The following is an 18,949-nucleotide window of genomic DNA, read 5'->3' as shown; positions in this document are numbered from 1 at the left end:
CAGGGAGGTACAGGGGGGTTTGGGGACTCCCCAGCAAGGTTCTGCATACCTCCTGTCGCTGTTGGACACAAAATAAGTCGCACAGATGCAACTCAAGGCGGGATGAAGGAAAGAGAAACTTTGTTTCTTCTCTCAGAATTTATAGGTTTCTGACCATGGCCAGAGATTGGATAGCCAGGACAACACTTTCCCAACAGCACTGGCTGTGAGAGATGTCCATCAAAAGGCGTGTATCAGAAAGAATGTACACGTATCTATGTTTACAGTTACTGTCCTGGGAAAGTCGTTAGAAACTGTCAACAAGCTCAAAAAGCTGAGTTTTCAGGGCGACAACCTCCCTCCCCCCCCACCCTGAGAGCCCCAGGTTACAGCTCAAGAGATCAAGTGACGAGGAAACAAAAGGACTCCCAGGAGAACCCCTTTGCCACTGTCCTCCTTCCCCTTACCCCCCTCTCAAACACCTTTCCCCTCTTCCCTGTGCCACTCCCCCCTCTCACACAAGAGCTCCTCACCCACAGCCAGGAGGGCTCCCAACACCAGAGTGGAGCGACATGCAGGCAACTCTGACTCACAGGCTCCCCATTCCCCGGATTCTGCCCCCTCCTATCACAGTACCCCCGCAGGGTATCCAGATCCCTCACTACAGGCCCCCAATAAATGGGACCGGGGACTGTTGAATCCAAAATAAAAGCCTCTCTGAGCTCCTCAGAGAGAAAATAATTAAAATATATTAAACTATAGATACAGAGTAAAAGTGTATGTTTTAGTTGTAAGTAAAATATAGCTTAAGTGCCCTAAGAGTCTGTGTTATCTAGTGAAAAGCCTTATTACCCAGATTAAAGTTCAGTGATAATACCCTTCATAGATTCAGCTTAGCTCTAGACATAATGAAAATATAGTTTACATTCTTAGATAAGAACAGATAGGATCATTTAAGTAAACAGATAATACCCTATACATAAAATTTAGGTAAAAAGAACATTGCTTTCTCATGTTAGAATTAAGTTCAGATTGGTGTAGAAAGTATTGTTTTAGTAGCATGTTTTTAGCTGATTGGATGATTTATGAATTTAATTCCCTGTATTGGGGATTGAAAAAAAACATCCAAAGAAGAACAGCAGCACCATGACCATCACCAACTGCTTTTGCGGCCCAGGACAACAGAATTCCACGCTGAGAAGCTGTTACCCCTGTCCTGGTTTTGGGCAAATTTGGGAGAAAACCTCCAGTGGGGCCCCCCCCGGGAAGCAAACCCACGTGGCCCCTTTCTCCCACCCCCCAACCGGTTCGGGAAGAGATTTCTCTGAGAGAAGTGGAAAAAACCTGTTTATTTCACAGGCACAGCACTACCCAGCACAAAAATGAACAATATCACATTACAAAACCTCTCGCCCTTCAGAAGAGATGACAAACTTCAGAGGGTCTCTTTCCTGTGGGTGTTTGCTCTGTTATCAGTCCCTCTGGTGCTGGAAAATGCCGCTGCCCAGGTTGGGCTCCCGGTAGTCCACGGGTGCAAGCTCCCGGTGCTCCCCCGAGTCCCCAGTTCAGAGCAGGTTCGATTCATTTCAGAAAAAGGGAAAGAAAACAGCCCAGGAAGACCTCTCTGCTCCGGCTAGTTGGAAAGCCAAGGCGATCTGTGTCTTGTTGTCTGTCTGTGCTGTAGTCAAAACTCCCGATGCGGGGGGAGCAAGTACAGTCTCTGATAACAGACTTGGTGCTTCTTTTCCACTCACTTTTACTCTGAGATTAAATTTTAAGAATACAAAACCTGTGTCTGGCTTAGGTGGATGAATGGGGATACAATTTAACATCATAATCAACCCAGGACAACTCTGAACATCAGGACCTTATACCAGAGAGCTGCTGCTCAGAACTCAGGACTTTATGCCAAAAGCTTTTAGCAAAGACTTCAACTCTCTGAACTCTTTGCCTTTGAGACTGATGCTTTTATACAATAAAAACCTATCTAGCAGCCATCAACTGCTCGTGTCTCTTTGAGACCTAGAAATATTTCTGGAATCCCCACTGAAGCTGCAACAACGGGGAACTGTGAAGCTTTATTGGGAACACTGGGAGCAGCTGGGCAATGGCAGAGTGACATCAGGGCTGGGGGGACACACAACCCCCCCAAAATCATTGGGGGATGGAGAAGGGGGTCCTGGCTGGGCCCAAGGCCACAAAGAGGGGCTGTGGCTGCCAGCAGCTCAGGAGCTCTGTGGGCAGAGAAAAGAAGATGACACCAGGCTGGGGCCCACAGGGGGAGGGCGGGCACGACCCCTGGGACCCCCCCTCACCTTCTTGTGCAGGTAGAAGCTGAGCCCCAGCATCAGGAAGACGAAGCCCAACATAAAGCCCCCAATCCCTGTTATCATCTTGCTGCAGGTGGTGTTTGGCAGCATCTCTATGGAGTCCACAGGGGTCAGGACCACCAAAAACCCCTCACAGACATGCCAAGACCCTCCAAGCAGCCTGGCACCCCTCCAGCCCACCCAAGACCCAGTAAGACCCCTTTTCAAGCCCCATCTAAACTCCCTAGTACCATTCAATTCCCCTCCCTGTCCCTCCAGGACCCCAAACCCCCTCCCAGTTGACACCCATCCCCCAATGATCCCCCAAACCTTTCCCCAGTCCCTTCCCAGTCCCACCAGGACTCACCAGCATCACTGCCAGTAGATCAAAGCACACTCAACTTCCCTCCCAGCTCCACTTTTACATCAGCCTACCTCCAGCCCCTCCAGCTCCAGCATGCTCCCTTCTAGTTCCACCCAGCTGCACTGGAACCCCAGTTCCCTCCCAGCAGTCCCCAGGAAACCCCTAATTGCATCCCAGTCTTCCCAGCATCCTCCAAACCTCTTCTCTGCCCTCCCAGACCATCCAAACCCTTCTCCCAGTTGCTCCCTGGCTCCCTCAAACTCCCTCCCAATCACTCCTGGTTACTATCAGCTCTCCTCCCAGTCCCCCTGGTCTCTCTCCCCCGTGACCCGGTGCTGTGGGGGCCAGGCCATACCCCAGTGCTGGCTTAGGGGCTCCTCCAGGCTGACGTGCTCCACCTGGCAGCTGTAGCTGACCCCGCGCTGGGGGGCGGTTTCCAGCAGCACCAGGAGCTGGTAGGTCCAGTCCCCGTTGGGGACCACATCAGTGGCCATCACGTGTCCCGAGAGCTCCTGCTGGCCCTGGAACCACCTCACCTGGATCTTGGCAGGGTAGAAATCCATCACTGAGCAGAGCAGGTGGCTGGTGCCAGGGTGGGAGCTCGAGGGCACCAGGGAGATGGACACGCTGGGGGGCACTAGGAGAGAGTGGGGACACGCTGGGATGAGATATTGGTAAAATAGGACACACAGGGAAGGGCTCGGCTTACATTGAGAGGGACTGGGGAGGGATTGGGAGGGCACTGAAAGAGATGAGACTGGATTGGGAGCCACTGGGAGAGCACTTGGGAGAGAGGATGGAAGTCTGGTAGTGGGCCGAGAAGGAGACCGAGTCCAGCGCGGAGCCTCGGCTCTGCGGATCTGCCTGGCAACTGATGAGTCATCAGGGCAACGTGCTCTGATTGGCTGAGGGGCTTCAGCGCCACTAAGGCCGAAATGGACACGCGGGGGCGGGGGGAGCACTGAGAGAGACTGGGATGGACTGGGAGAGATAGGGAGAACTCCGGTACACTGCGGGGAAGGCAAGAGGCCACGGGCATGGGCACAAGGAGAGGGGAGAGGTCTGGGGTGATTCCCAGGGAAGTTTTGCGAGGCTCCAGGGTCATTCCCAGGGCAGGGCCCGAGGAAACACGCTCTGCCCCACGCTCACCTCTGCGCTCCACGAGGAACGGGGTGGACAACTCGTAGTTGTGCCGGCAGTGCCTGTCCACCGCATCCCGTCTGTACTCCATCCATTCCTGGTCACTGTTCCAATACCTGGCAACCTTCTCCCCAAAGGAGGTGTCCCCCACAAACAGCCCCACATCGCTGTCGAAATGCAGGAACTGCTCCCGGTTGTAGATAAACCTCTTCACGAACCTCACGCGGTCGGTGCCGTTAATGAAGTGACACTCGGACTTAACCATCTCCAGAAGCACGCCTGTATGTGCAGGACAAAGGTCAGGGGGTGCCCCGCCAGCAGCCCCCAGGACCCCACAGTAGCCAAGAGCTCAGAGGGCCACCCCGGATCCCCATTCTGCACCCCTTGTGCCTCACGTGTCACCCCTTGTAGGACCCTTCTTCCCGCGGTCCCACTTCCTCTTTTCCATCCTTCTCTGTATTTTCCTTCCTCTTTCCCACAACTCCTCAGTCGCCAGCACCATCCTTCACATCAGTTTGAGGGTTCCACCTCACCCTTTTCCCTCCATGCCCCATCGTTACTATCCTCCCAGCACTTCTTTCCCACCCCTCCCGCTCACCCGAGAGCTCCGCGCCCGCAGCCGAGGAGGCTCCCAGCACCACCTGAGCCACCAGTAGGGCCCCAGCTGCTGCCACACGCCCCATGCCCAGCGCCGGACAGGTTCTGACACCTCCCCCCTCCCCAAATTCCCCTGGCGGGCGGCGCTGGCGGCGAGGGCGGGGCGAGTTGGAGTCCAGCTGGGGAGCTCTGGGGGCTGTGGGACTGCCTGGCAACTGGGGAGTCATCAGTGTGCTGCGCGCTGATTGGCTCAGTTATTTGAGTGCCTTCTCTGATTGGCTGAGGAGAAGGACCGGGAGAGATCCCGCCCCGAGCACCGGCAGGGGCACAACAGACCCAGCCTGGGCACAGGAAGGGAATTTATTACCAATCAAATCACAGCAGGACACGGACAAGAAATCTCTCTAACACCTTCTCTAAACCCAATAGGGGTCACCTGGAACAGGAATCCCCAGGGCTCTGCCCAACAGGGATCCCTGGGGATCATCCAACATGGATCCTTCCATGGGGGATGGAGCTGGAGCAGCGCACGAAGCTCTTCCCACACTCGGGGCACTCGCAGGGCTTCCCTTATGGGTGGTTCTGTTGGGTCAAGTGAGCTCTGGGTGAATGTCTTCCCACACTCAGGACACTCATAGGGCCTCTCCCCATTGTGTGGATGTATTGGCGGGTGATAAGCTTTGAGCTCTGGCCAAAGCTCTCCCCACACTCGTAGGGCCATTTCCAAGTGTGGATCTTGTAGTCCTTGATGAGGTGGGAGCTCTTGTGGAAGCTCTGCCTGAATTGTAAGAACTTGTGGGGCTGTTCCCTGAGGTGGATCCTATGATGGGTGACCAGCACAGACTTCCATATAAAGCTCTTCCCACATTCCAAGCATCGACAGGGATGTTCCTCAGGTTGGATATCCTGATGCTGGATCAGGTGGGAGCTCTGGCTGGAGCTCATTCCACATTCCAACTACTTGTAGGGTGTCTCAATTTGAGAGACAATTTAAAAGAGGACACTCTGGAGTGAGTGCCGTCTGCTCTACAGGGTTCCACTAATCCTTTTCTACCAATAGGAAATGAATATTAATAGATGAAAGTGGAAAAAGATGCCAGTAGTTTATTAACAAACAGAATGCTCACAAGGCAAGGAAATAAAAAGTAAATAACTGGTAGATACTAAATTGTCAGACCTTACCCTCCACACACACCCTGGGACAAAAGACCCAAAATGCCAGAGAAATCCTTGCTCACAACACAGGATACAGGACCAGCTCTGGCTTCTCCCTCAGGGGAAAAAACAGCCAGGGGCTATCACGAAGGAGATGAAAGCCCGGGACTCACCTGGTGTTGAATTCCTCCCCAGTTGGGCTCCAGGGAGGTCCCAGCAGGCGAAGCAGCGGGGCTGAAGCCTCGGGGTATTTCCTCTCCTGGCTCGGCCCAGCTCGCTGTGGCTTTGGGCTGCAGTGGTGCCACTCCGCTCCTGCCGGCATGGAGCCCCCGGGCTCCCAAAAAGCAGCTGCTCAGTTCGCCTTCAGGCACCCCAGGGCTCGCCACTGCAGCCTCTCTGAACCAAGAAAAGGGAAAGAATCCTTTGTTAGTCTGGGCCAAACAAGCTTTTCAGCCAAACAGAAAACCACGGTGGTCAGAGAGAGCTGCAGAAAACCTGAGCAACGAGGCTTCAAAATGCCTGCGCAGCGAACAAGGATCCTCTCACTGCCCTGGCCCCCCACATATCCTGTCCCAGGCTCCCCAGAGAGAACCATTCTCTGGACACAAAGCTGAGGATCCTGGAATGTACCATCACAATAACTCACTCCAAGAGAATTGTATATACAATAATCACATGTATCTATCTATCTATCTATCTATCTATCTATCTATCTATCTAAAAAGCATGTCCTGAACTCTGAATACAGCAATGTGCATGTAGGACAGGAGTGGAGAGGCTGAACAGACACCAGGGGAGATGTGGAATGTACAGACAGAGCAACCCCTCCAAGGGCTTTAACCTGATTCTCAGCTTTTCCATGTTTCAAGGTCTTTGACTGCTGCATTTGAAATTACTGAGATCTCACTGTAAAAAGCAGAGCAGCCTAGAACCAAACACGGCTGTTGAAGTCAAAGTCTTGACTTGGCACATTTCAGGTTTGAAAATATTTTGAATAAAAATGTCCATTACCAACAATTTTCCCAGCCCATCCATCACCACAAATAACAAAAAACAATGGAATTCCTTTTAAACGGGAAAAAAACCAAAACATAAAATGAACATTGAAAATTCCTCCTCATAAAGACTCACATTGAGAAAATACAGAATAATGAAGTGTGTCTAGAAAAATCTGCTGTCATTTCTCAGGTATTTAGCTCAGTGTCAGTTCAGAGCCAGGCTCTGTCTCCCAGGTGCCCAAGTCCCCGGGCCAGCTCTGAGCAGCCTCTCCCGGCTTTCCAGCGCGGCTTTGCCCCGGCTCTGCCCCGGGCAGGCACTCGGTGTTTCCCCACAGGTGGTGCCCTTGCCCTGCTCAGCTCCCTGTGCCCTGCAAAGGCACGGAGGCTGCACTCGGTGCCCCTGGGTGCCACTGACCAAGGCAGGGATGAGCCCTGAGGCACAGGCAGAGCCCTGAGGGACACCCCCTGTCCCCGGGCTCCTGCGGGACACGGAGCCACTGCTCACAAGGCCCTGGCACGTCTGGGTGGTCAATTCCTCCTGCCCTGAACAGCCCGGGCTGCAGCCCCAGGGCAAGGAGAAAAGGGACTCAGCTTAAAAGCTTAACAATACTGAGCAGCGCTTTAACTTCTACCTTAATTTATAACTTAACTTATACCTTAAGCCTAGCAATTCAACAGAGGAACATCACTGAGCATACACCTAATTTAACTTATAACTTAATCTTAACAATTCAACAGAGGAATAATACTTAACAGCATTTAACCTAACTTACAGAGTGATACTTAGCAACTTAACAGAAAAACAATACAGTGACAGTTTACTTAGCTTATAAGTTACATTTAACATCTTAGCAAGAGAACAACCCTTAGAAGCATTTAAGTAAGTTCATAATTATAACTGACCCTTGCTTACAGGCTTAATTTAGCTATCCAATGTACTTACACATCTAAGAAAGCAGTATTCTCCCAGATCTGAGTGAAGGATGGGAGTGATGGTATCAGCCCAGGACAGATTGTTTTTTGGTGATCTTGCAGGCATAGCAAACCCCAGGGTTTGCTGGCTCTGAGAGGTCCCCTCAGAGGGAGATTGCTGGTCACAGCCTGTGGTGGCCCAGGAGAACTCAAAGGGTCTCCTTTTGGACTGCTATTGATTGGGTCACAAGAGAGCCGGCTTCAGTCACAGCAATGTTTCATCCTGGCCACAGTCTGGATCAGCATATTCTCTAAAAGTGTGAGGACAGGAATACTGTGCCATTCAGGCAAAAGGAATATTTTCCAAGTTTAGACAAAAGGAAAACAGAAGCCTTTCAGCAATTCCTGGGAACAGACTGTATTTCTGATAAGCTGGAAAAAGCTGAGTCCAGGTGCTGTTCCCAAGTACAGGGCCTAACAAGCATTTCTCAGATCACACTGCAGCCTGGAAAGGAGGAGGGGGGAATGCACCACTGGCATCTCAGGGGTGCCCATGGCCTGGGTGATGCTGGCCTGATGCCAGGAACACTCCAAAGCCACTCTATCTCAGCTGCACAGGGGTGAGAAAATTTAACTAAGACCTCTTTGGTTGGGATAAGACTGGAAGATACCCCCAGTCAAACACTGGCATGGGCACAACAGATCCAGCCTGGGCATAGGAAGGGAATTTATTATCAACCAAATCACACCAGGGCAAGGAGAAGGGAAAGAAATTTCTCCAACACCTTCCCCACACCTAACATTGATCATATGTAACAGGGGTCACCAGGGCTCTGCCCAACAGGGGTCACTGGGGACCATCCAGTGGGGATCCTCCCTTGGTGATGGAGTTGGAGCAGTGCATGAACCTCTTCCCACAATCAGGACAGTCCTAGGCTCTCCCTGGTGTGGATGTGTGTGGAGGAGGCACAGTTCTCCGACAGGCATCCTCTCTGGAGATCAATCCCCTAAGATAAGATTAAACTGCCTAGTCAGTGTGACTAAGCTGTGGATTCCTTCCTGCCTCAGGACCCCATTATCTCCCTGTTAACTATTGGTCACCTTATCCTCTCCCAGACCATTGGTTCCCTTCCCAATCCTCCCCTTCCCTATAAAAACCCCAGCTTTTGCCCAGGTTGGGGGTTAGACCATCACTGCCCCCCTTCACTGAAGCCTGCATTAAAGACTCTGAGGAATGTTATATGGTCTTCCTGTCTCTTGTCTGCGTCGGCTGGAGAAACCCCAAAAGGAGCTGTCTGGGCTGAACAGAGCTGATCACAGAGCAGAAAACACTGCTAAAAGAGCTGATCACTTAAGGCCCTTGCCAGTGCTCCAAGGGTTACCCCTGGCTGGAGATTGCCTGCAGAACCCTGGATGGCAGCTCTGTCCCCTGGGACAGCCTGACTATCTGGGCTTGTTGACAGAAGAAGCCAGCAGAAACCAGGGGTTGGACAAGCCCCCAGGACCCAGCCTGCAACAGATGCTCTGATGGGTGATGATCTCGGAATTCCACCTGAGGGTCTTCCCACATTCCCCCTCTCATAGGGCCATTCCCCAGTGTGGATGTTCTTGATGTTACCTCAGGTGGGAGCTGTAGCTGAAGCTCTTCCCACATTCTAAGCACTTGTGGGGCTTTTTTCCTCCTCCACCCAGCTGTGGTTTTGGAATGACAAATGTTGGTTTGAGGAAAAACAAGGGGGCAGTTCCTTGGTCTGGGTGCTCTTCCTGCCTAAATCCATCTCTAGAACATAGCAGGTGTCTTGCGTCCCTGAAAATCTCCAAAATTTCAAGATTTGGCCCAAAGAACTCTTCCAGGTGTTCTCCATCTCTGATCTCTCCACTTTGGGGTTCCAGAGGTTTCCCTTTCCTAGAATGATTGGGGTCTCACGGCTCCAGGCATTCCCCTCTCTCTGGAGAGAACAGGCTTAGGAATGGTTAGAGATGATCTAGGTGTTTTTGTGGGTCCATGGGGTCCCTTCTCCCCTGATGCTCTGCTTTGAGATCCCAGGGATCTCAAGAGTCCCTCCTCTCCAGGCTCCCACCTCTCCATGCTGCTGGGGTCCCCCAGCTCCGGGATCGCTCCTCTCTGCTCTCCCCACTCTGGGGGTCCCAGGGGTTCCTCTCCCCTGCTCTCCCAGGGGTCCCCAGGACCAATGTCCTCCCCCAGCCAATACTGGGCAATGGCCACGTGGACCCCAAAGATCCCCCAAGGGGCTCAGCTTTGGGGTCCTGCAAGATCCAAACCTACACACACAGAGGAAAAAACCTCCCAGGGATGCCAGACAATATTTGGGGTTCAATTCCACAATCTGCACGTTCCAAACACACCCCAATAAAAAGACCCTCTCAGGCACCCCCTGACAGATTTGGGACGAGCTCCCCCTCCCTGCGCACCTGCAGGATGAGGTGGGGGTGATGGGCCCGTGGCCGGGGGTGCTGCGGACACAGGGGGCACTGGAACCTCCAGCTTCTCCTTCTATTCCTGTTCTTGCTCCTCCTTTTCCTTTCTCCCTCCTCCTGCTCCTCCTCCTTCCTTAATCCTACCTCCTCCCCAGTTCCTGCCTTCTGTATATTTAGAGTGGAGAATCTTGCTTGTTTTTAGAACTAGAAAAAAGATTCCAGATGGAACAAGCCTTACTGGTTTTAGTCAGCAGTATCAGTGACTACAGGTCATGTTTGCTTTGGTTTGGTCCTGTCCTCGTTCCTCCTCAGTGCTCAGGCTGGGCTATGGGGTGTCCTTGTTTGGTGCATTTTCAGAGTTCCTCTTGGATCCTTTGGGCAATAGCTGTGCCCTGGGAGGATTCTTTGTGCTCCTTTGTGACACAGGAGAAGCTTCCAGGCAGTTTTTGCGTGAGCGGCTGCTGTGGTGTCACAGGAATGTTGCCACGTCCCCGTGGTGTTCCCGTTGGTGTGGGACACGGAGGCCTCAGTGTCCAGAGCGGCTCTGGGCGCCTGCTCGTTGCCAGAGGATCCTCCTGCCTAAGGCATTCTCAGCAGCCAGCCCAGCCCCTGGCGGGTGTCTTTCTGTGCTTGCAGGGGTACAGTCTGCAGACGTGTGCAGCGCAGCCAAAATGATGCAGCAAGTGGTTGCTGCAGTTGGCACTCTGTTCTCTGTGGCTTATTCGGGGTATTTTTTAACCCACTTGGCACGTAAGTTGAGGTTTTCCCTCGGTGCAGAATCTGTGGCTTTGGGCTTGCTGTGTGCTTTCTGTTCTTCCACTGGAACGGAGTTGACTCTGTAACCAAATTGCCCTGAGGACACGGTTGGTTTAGGAGAGCTCCTGCCAGCAGCTGCAGCTGAAAAAGGGGGTGTCTGCAGCCAGCGGGGCGTGCACAGCATTTGCAATGAGGCCTGGGGGGGTTCTGTTCCCTCAAGCAGGGAGTCTGTGGCAGCGGAGCCTGGAACTCCCTCCGTTTGCTGCTCCAGCCAAGAGCTGACACAGCCCAGTGTTTTGTGCTGCTCTCTTGCTTGCTGTGTGAAGGGCCTGTGGCTCCTGGAGGGATGCCGTGAAAGCAAAATGCTCTCTCGGGGTTGCCTTGCTCATTTCCCACCACAGGCAGTTTTTTCCTAACAACATCTGGTTCACATTCCCTCTCCCATTGCAGGGCACCTCATGCGTGGATCCCGAGCAGCTCCTCCTTCGGTGAGTGGGAAAGGAAGCTTTGGTGTTCAGAATTGTGCAGCAAGTTGTGAGCTCGGCGTGTGGCAGCCGAGTGCCAGCCTGGGAGGCTGAAGGAAAGTTCCTGTCAGTGTCTTTGCCGCAGTAGCATCAAAGAGATCCCCGGCAGTTTACTGCAATCAGCTCAGCCCTGAGCAGGACCAGTGCAGCTCCATGGTGGGCACTGCTCACTGGATGGCCCCAGAAGTTGTGACCAGTTCTCCTTACGGCCCCAAGGTGGACATCTGGTCCTTTGGCATTGTGACCATCGAGATGGTGGAAGGAGAACCTCCTTACTTCCAGCAAACGGGGGCCATGGTAAGAGGCAAATTCTCCAGGCTTTGCAGAGGCCTGTGAGCACAGGGTGACCCTGCACTGGGAGGAGCAGCTGGAGGTTTCTGCACATCGCAAAGGGAATTCCCACAGCACCTGAGCCTGAACACAGACAAATATTCTGCAGTCTCCAGCAACAATTTGCTTTGGGATTTAAGTTGTTGCAGCTCTTGTGAGGATGACCCAAATACATGAAGCAAGTGCATCAGCTCTAATGTTGTCTTGTACAAAACCCCAAACCAATCCCAACACCCACACCCAAACCCAACAAGTTTTCTGAAGGAGTTTCTGAAAGAGGTTTTGTGAGGTGATCTCCCCCCTGGCTCTTCTCACTGGGAAACTTGTCTACAACATGAAGATGATTGTTTAACATCCCCATAGTCTAACATATTTCTTTAGCAGTACAATCTACTTTCTCTGTGTCACCAAGCCTGAGCTTTCAGCCACCCAAATCTCCTGTTCCTTGTCTGGAATCCTTGCCACCCCAGTTTCTGGGATGCAGCATCAGGAATGCTTTTACTTGAGTGTCAGTGGCACTGCAGAGATCCATTTGATGTAAGAAACCTTTGAAATAACACAGGCAGACCACACTGACTCTTGAAAATGGCCTGTAAAGCTGGTGTCTGTATTTAGAGAAGCAAAATGGGCTGTTTCTGATGGAGGTTCCTACTGACAAAGTCAGCCAGTGCAATCGGCTCTGAAGGCAAGATCATTTGGATGTTGCAATGGCTGTGGCTGCACCAGGGTTTGGGTTTTTTGGTTGGCCCAGAAAAATGAGCTGTGAGCAGCAGCATCTCTGCCAGGGAGGAAAGTGCCCCCGGAGCTGGGGCAGAGAAAGTGGGCTGGATGTGAGCACTTGTGGGTGTGGAGGAAGCTGTCAGAGCGCTGTGTTTGCTTCTCCTGCAGGCTCGCGCTCTGATCCGGCAGAACGGGACCCCGCAGCTGCAGGAGCCCAGGCGCCTGTCGGCTCTGCTGCGGGACTTCCTCGAGTGCAGCCTGGAGCCGGACGAGGAGCGGCGCTTCTCTGCCCAGGAGCTGCTGCAGGTGAATGCCAAGGTGGTTAGGACAGCCTGTTTATTATGGCAGTTATTTGAATAAAATCTCTGTTAAACCTCAAGTCCCTTGAGGTGTCCTGTCCTTCTCCCGCTGTGACTCAGCTGCCCGGAGCACTGCGAGGGGAGAGCGGGCCCAGCCTCGCCCAGAGCTGAGCCCCAGCAGAGCCTGGCAGAGCCCAGAGCAGCCTCGGCATCTGCAGAGTCAGCCTGGAAGGAGGCGCTTGGAGCCTTCTGGGCTGCAGCCGGCTCTTGCTTACAAACTGTGTGCGCTGGAAAATGCCTCTGGTTCTGCCGGAGGGCAGAAGGGGCCCGGGGAAGGCCCAAGTGCTCCATGCAAGGGAAAAACCTGCCCTGTGTTTGTGATAAATAACTATGTTGTTGTTGACCTTTGCTATTATGTGTTGGAGTTTGCAAATTATTATAATCACAACGATTTTGATATAGCACAGTTTGTAATCACTTTTAGCTGCTTTTGATACAGTAGAATTTGTCAGTTTTTTTGTGGCCAATGCCCTGGCCCCTGTGTAGCTCATATTCTCAGGACATCATTTATGGATGATATTTTAGTTTGTGGAGAGTGTGATAAACATATATTATAGTTTTGGCTTTCATGATATATTTTAGTGGATGCTATGTGTTGTGCAATATAATGTTACCTTTGGCAGAAGTAGCTGTAGTTGTGAAATAATAATGAATGCTTTTATTTTTGTAACTGACAGTAATAAGAATAACTCAGGTACATTTGTGATGTGGCTAATGTTGATTTAAAGCACTTGTGCAAGAAGCTAAAACCGTCTGCACGGTCAGATAACATTTAAGGAACAGATGTGATAAGGACCCCTGCCACTGACCCTTGGGCTATCAGTACCTGTCTCCTGCTGCAAGCACGGAACGGGGCCATTGTGGGGGAGTCACACACAACCCTCAAAACAACAATCCACAATTACTGCTCCTACTCTAAAAAGGCAGGTCAGGGGTCAAACCAAGGTAAAGAATTCCTGGAACATGTAAACGAGTTCAGAGCAATGTTTGAATATGTATTAATGTTATGGATATGTATTTGACCAATGCAATGGAAAAAGTATATAAGAAGAGTTGTTACTGGTGTGCCTCTGGCTGTTGCCAAGCACCCAGTGCTGTTATTGATTTGTCCCTCATTAAACTTCTAAAAATGTTTAAGAGTGAGGTTTGTTTCTCACAACTGGAGGTTCCACCAAGGTTAACATCTCGTCTCTGTGACTCTGAGAGACCCCAAGCAAGGGGCACGCCCTGCGGATTTTGGCAGCAGGGCTGGCTTATCCTGGTGTTATTGGCCATCTCAGGTCCAACACTTGGCAGATAAAAAGATCAAGCAAAAATAAGAGGGGAACCTCACAACCAGGGCCCAATCTGTCACTACTGCAAAGAGAGTGGGCATTTATGGCAAAACTGCCCATGGAGGGGACCTGAAAGTTTTTAAGGAGGCTCGAGAAATGGATGAATAGGGAAGTCAGAGGCTCTACCTCCTGGGGTCAAAATATCAACAAAAGCCCTTGATAGCTTTAAAATCAGGCCCCCAGGAGGAAGAATTTGACTTTTTAGTAGCTACAGGGGCTGAGAGGACATGTGTTTGTAGAATTCCAAAAGGATGTGAAAAAAGCCAAAATACAATTCAAGTAGTAGGGGCAAAAGGAGAAGGATTTAAAGCAGCAGTTATAAAACATGTAGTATTTTAAGGAACAAACAAAATAGGAATGGGGGATGTTTTATTAGTACTGGGGGCTGGATGAAAATTGCTGGGGTGGGATTTGCAAGTGCAGTTAAATATTGGGGTGCTTCCAGAGGGAGAGAAAATGGTAGTCAAACTCCTCTGATTAAAAGAAGATGAAAAACAAATTAACAAAGTACTTTGGGCCATCCGTGGAAACAGGGGCAAGTTAAACATAACCCCTATAGTAATTATAATAACCAACAGAGATTGCCCAATTCGAGTACAGCAATACCCACTTTCTTCAGAGGGAAAAAAAAGGTTGCAGACAGTAATTCAAGAATTACTTAAAGATGGAACTTTAGAACCATGCATGTCTCCCCATAATACCCCCATATTACCAGTAAAGAAGTCAGATGGAACCTACTGGCTCATCCAGAACCTGAGAGAAGTAAATAAAAGAACTATAGATCGATATACAGTGGTACCAAATCCCTACACACTATTGAGAAAAATCACCCCATGGCATCGATGGTTTAGTGTGATAGACCTTAAAGATGCCTTTTGGGCCTGTCCTCTAGCAGAAGAAAGTAGAGATATATTTGCTTTTGAATGAGAAGATCTCAGTACAAGGAGAAAGCAACAACTTAGATGGACCAAATTACCCCAAGGATTTACTGAATCCCCTAATTTATTTGGATAAACCTTGGAAGAAATACTGCAACTTTTCCCTGTTGCACCTGAAGTAAAATTTATCCACTATATTGGTGATTCACTTTTCTCAGGGGAAGATGAAGAAAAAGTCTGAGAATTTACCACAGCATTACTAAGTTTTTTGGGGAACCAAGGACTTAGAGTATCAAAAGAAAAACTTCAATTTGTGGAAAGTGAAGTAAAATGCTTTGGGCATATAATTAGCCAAGGGAGCCGGCCATTGAACCCTGAAAAAATTTCAGGTATAACCTCACTCCCATGCCCAAAAACTAAAGAAGAAATCAAAAAGCTTTGGGGCTTATTAGGATATTGTAAGTTATGGGTAGAAGGGTACATTCAAGCTGTTAAATTCCTGTATGAGAAATTAGGAAAGGATGAAATTGTGTGAGGAAAAGAAAATGAGCCAAAATTTCAAAGTTTGAAACAAAAATTGATCAGTGCACCTGCTCTAAGTCTTCCTGCTTTAGATAAACGTTTTTATTTATTTGGAGAGGTAGAAAATGGAGTAGCCCATGGAGTCTTAGTCCAAGAATGGGGATGGTCCAGGAAACAGGTGGCTTATCTGTCAAAGTTGTTAGACCCTGTTAGTAGGGGGTGGCCAACCTGTATCCAGGTGGTCTCTGCCACTGCTTTTCTACTAGAAGAAAGCAGAAAACTAACTTTTGGAGGGAAATTAAAAGTGAACACTCCACACTCAGAAATATTTTGAATCAGAAAGCTGAGAAATGGCTCACTGATTCTTGAGTGCTAAAGTATGAAACAATTCTAATATACAAAAATGACTTAGAGCTAATTACAGATAAACACCTCAATCCTGCCCAGTTTTTGTATGAAAAACCAATAGAAGAACTAGTGCATGATTGCTTAAAAATCATAAACTATCAGACCAAAGTGAGAGAAGATCTGACACACCAACCCCTTCAGGGGGGTAAATGATTATACATCATTATACATCAATGGATGTACTGTCATGACGCGCAGTGGTGGTCAGAGTGCCGGGACTTTCCTGGAGAAGCGTCATTAGAAGGACAACCTGGAGGCACAGGCACATCTGCAGCCATTGAGTGATTTCAGCTCCTTTATGAAATCCCAGGGGAAGTGGAAGGTAAGAGATGGAGCCTTCGTATGGAGTTCCCTGGGAGACTTAATTCAGCTTCTTCATCAGAGGGGTCCAGGGATAAAGAACCAGGGAGTCAGAGGAAGCAGGGTTTTATATAGGAAAGACAGGGGGCAGGGTAGAGCATCAGGACAAATCATCTGAGGGCTCAGGAGCAAAGCAAGGGGGAAGAGCCAATGGGGCACAAACAATTCACATACAGAAGAAAGGCATGTTGGGGGTAACCTTTTTGCTCCCCACAACTGAAAGCTACTAGCTAGCATTTTCTCCCTCATGGGGAATGTGACAAGCTGGAGCCTAAAGGCTTTCTTTCCAGGGGAAAGTGGTTACTTCTTTGGTTGGCCTACCAGCCTCCACAGCTTTCCACTGAATTGGCTGTATGAACTGCAGAACAGAGAGGGACTCATGCTAGCAGAATAAAAGGACCAGTAAAAGAACTCAGTGACTGGAAAATCACCACTTCCACAAGAGGATTGAAAATTACTCTAAAGTGAAGCACACACGCTCAGTGTGACAAGTAAATGAGCAACCACACATCAGTCCAGACTGGGAGAAAGTTCCCCGCGGGCTTTATCACTTCTTTTGTATTCCCAAAGTCCAGGGGCTCTCCAAACTCCAGCACAACCTTTGGAGTGGTAATTTACTTCCTCCCCCATCAAGTGGATTGGGGTTGTATATAAAATTAAATTTAATTAATTAAACACTAGGGCCATAGGTAATCACAGAGTTTTTGCTTTTGCTTGTGACCTACAAATAGAAAAAACATCACCTTTCCCTGCTGAGATATCTCCCAGATTTATTCCTGGTCACATACCCTGTTTAAAGCACCCCAATGAGAGTCATTCAAGTTGGGTACAATGTCAGCATGAACTGTGGCCAGCTCTGGTGGTCTAGTGCTGCAGTCTGCAACTGCAGGATCATGTCCAGAGAAGTCACAGTTACTAGGAACTAGCATGGGACATTAACAAGACTGGCTTCTGTTTATGAAACCATTTATTCAGCATGGGAACAAACTCAGATTCAGAGACAGAGAGCTCCGAACAAAGGCAGGGTGAAGGGTTTTGAGGGACAGAACCAGGGTGGAGTTCAAGGTCAGGGACCAGTAGGAATAAAACAAGGGAGAAACCCCAGGGGCTCAAACCCAATCAGAACTCCTGGGCCTCCCCTGACAAGGGGTCTGGGGTGGCGCAACTTCATCCAGGCTTCACACGGCCCATCTCCCAAAGCAGGAGGTCAAAATTCACACTGGCCAAGCTTACAGCCATGCCTCTCACTTTAACTTTAGCATTCTTATCTAAAACTAAATCTTTGCCTCCCTGAGGCACCTCACAACAGTGTAGCTCCCCCAAGCAGCAAACATGTTGCAAAAGTTTTCAAGAGAAAGGGAAAAGGTTGAACAAAAGTGGAGGGCAAGTATCAATTTTAACACTGTGTTGTGGAGTTGAATTGATGCTCCCCAATACTCATGAGCTATTGAAGCTGAGTGGAAAGCAGTTGTATATCAAAATCTGGGACCATATTTTGAGTTCAGACAACTCCATATAATGTGGATGTAATAAGACCCTATTCTGTAAATGAAATTAATAGTGCTGGTTAACTAAGGAACAACGAAGAACCACAATGTAAGAAAAGCAAGTGACACAAATAATTTTGTGATAAGGAAATAGGAGGCAAGACCAGATTGACCACTATACCCATCACCAAGAAGATCATACATACCTGCTGTGGGCAGCAACCCCATAGGCATGGGAGGTGGGGGTACACACCATACCAGACTTCTATTATCTATCCTTGTTAATCTTTTCCCTTTTGGGAATCTGGATGATCCTTGTCACAAGTGCTACCAACCACTGTACTATGAAAACATTCAAGGTTTTTTTTCATTGCTCATACCCTCATCAACCAGTACTGTTATGACACATCCAAACTAGAAAACTGTGTACAGAATGAGCAAACAGTCTGAGTTGCAGAAAACTTAGGCCCAGGTGGCCTAAGGCTAGGAGCTGAATGCCCAAAGGGGGAAAGATAAATTTACTTTCTCAACAGTGGAATCCAGGATTTGATAAATAACACGGTTTTAATAAAAGAACAGGTAATAAGCAAGCTGACAAAACAAATACAGCCATCTAACCCAGAACCAACCCCACATGAAGATTTGTATACAAAAGTCAAACAATAATTTGAAAATTAAATAGATATCCTAAAGTCAGGAAAAAACTTGTCTGTAGATTTATGGAAGAGAATCAATAAAAAAACTACACATTACCAACTACTGAGTAGATGGGGAAGCTTTGATGACAGAAAAATGGCCATGGAAATGTAGTAGCCTATGCCTGGTTGAACTTTTTAAATGAAAGAGAACTGGCATAAAAGCAGGCCAGAAGGGTGGATTTTAATTTCAGAAGTAATAGGAAAGGAACGCCTCTAGTGTATTGAAAAAAGTTCCTTAATAAAGTAGGACAAACTCCCTATAAAAGATATAAAGTCTATAATGGAACTTCTACATGGTGAATCCCTGAAAAACCCAAACAATATTGGACACAAGAAAGAAAAAATAATTGTAAACAGAATAAAGATGTGAAACTTTTCTTGTATAATGACACTGAAATAAAACCCTATTATGGGATCCCCAAAATATCTCAATTTTGGAAAAATATAATTCACCAAAGCAATGATTACTGGAAAACACCAGATGGCCTACTCTGAATATATGGGAAAAGTGCTTATCCAAAACTCCTTCCCTGGTGGAAAAGAAGTTGTACTCTAGGAATCATATAGCCAGGATTTTTCCTTTTACCAGACCAGGATGGAAATAAGTTAGGAATACTGGTTTATGATGCTTTAAAATGAAATAAAAGGAATGTAGAAGTAATTGGAAGATATCAGAAGTG

At 48.9% G+C, this 18,949-nt stretch overlaps 1 protein-coding gene across 2 annotated transcripts; it reads right to left on the bottom strand.

The window, feature by feature from the left end:
* Positions 1-2,079: 2,079 nt before the first annotated feature.
* Positions 2,080-4,531, bottom strand: LOC102111239 (class II histocompatibility antigen, B-L beta chain-like). 2 transcript variants are annotated; one of them, XM_088068950.1, is made up of 5 exons: positions 4,391-4,506; positions 3,802-4,071; positions 3,008-3,289; positions 2,295-2,401; positions 2,080-2,213 (listed from the first exon to the last, which is right to left on the bottom strand). In XM_088068950.1, the coding sequence occupies exons 1-5, from the start codon at positions 4,473-4,475 to the stop codon at positions 2,205-2,207; spliced, it is 753 nt and encodes a 250-aa protein (XP_087925076.1). In that variant the 5' UTR covers positions 4,476-4,506; the 3' UTR covers positions 2,080-2,204. The 2 variants fall into 2 exon arrangements, with proteins under 2 accessions (XP_087925076.1, XP_087925077.1); XM_088068951.1 differs by having other exon boundaries at positions 2,164-2,401; positions 4,391-4,531.
* Positions 4,532-18,949: the final 14,418 nt, after the last annotated feature.

The sequence above is a fragment of the Pseudopodoces humilis genome, chromosome 33 (assembly GCF_049639895.1).
Source record: "Pseudopodoces humilis isolate 2021_Gansu_Grassland_sample_001 chromosome 33, ASM4963989v1, whole genome shotgun sequence".
Taxonomy (NCBI): domain Eukaryota; kingdom Metazoa; phylum Chordata; class Aves; order Passeriformes; family Paridae; genus Pseudopodoces; species Pseudopodoces humilis.
The sequence above is the reverse complement of the archived record's forward strand: the minus strand, read 5'-3'. Positions and strand labels throughout refer to the sequence as shown.

What these genes read in the sequence shown, in the direction of transcription:
- LOC102111239 (XM_088068951.1), bottom strand. Translation starts at nt 4,475, where the DNA reads ATGGGGCGTGTGGCAGCAGCTGGGGCCCTACTGGTGGCTCAGGTGGTG. An exon ending in GTTCCTCGTGGAGCGCAGAG is followed by an intron (nt 3,290 to 3,801) that starts GTGAGCGTGGGG and finishes ACTCTCTCCTAG; the next exon opens with TGCCCCCCAGCGTGTCCATC. An exon ending in GCCCCTAAGCCAGCACTGGG is followed by an intron (nt 2,402 to 3,007) that starts GTATGGCCTGGC and finishes TGGACTCCATAG; the next exon opens with AGATGCTGCCAAACACCACC.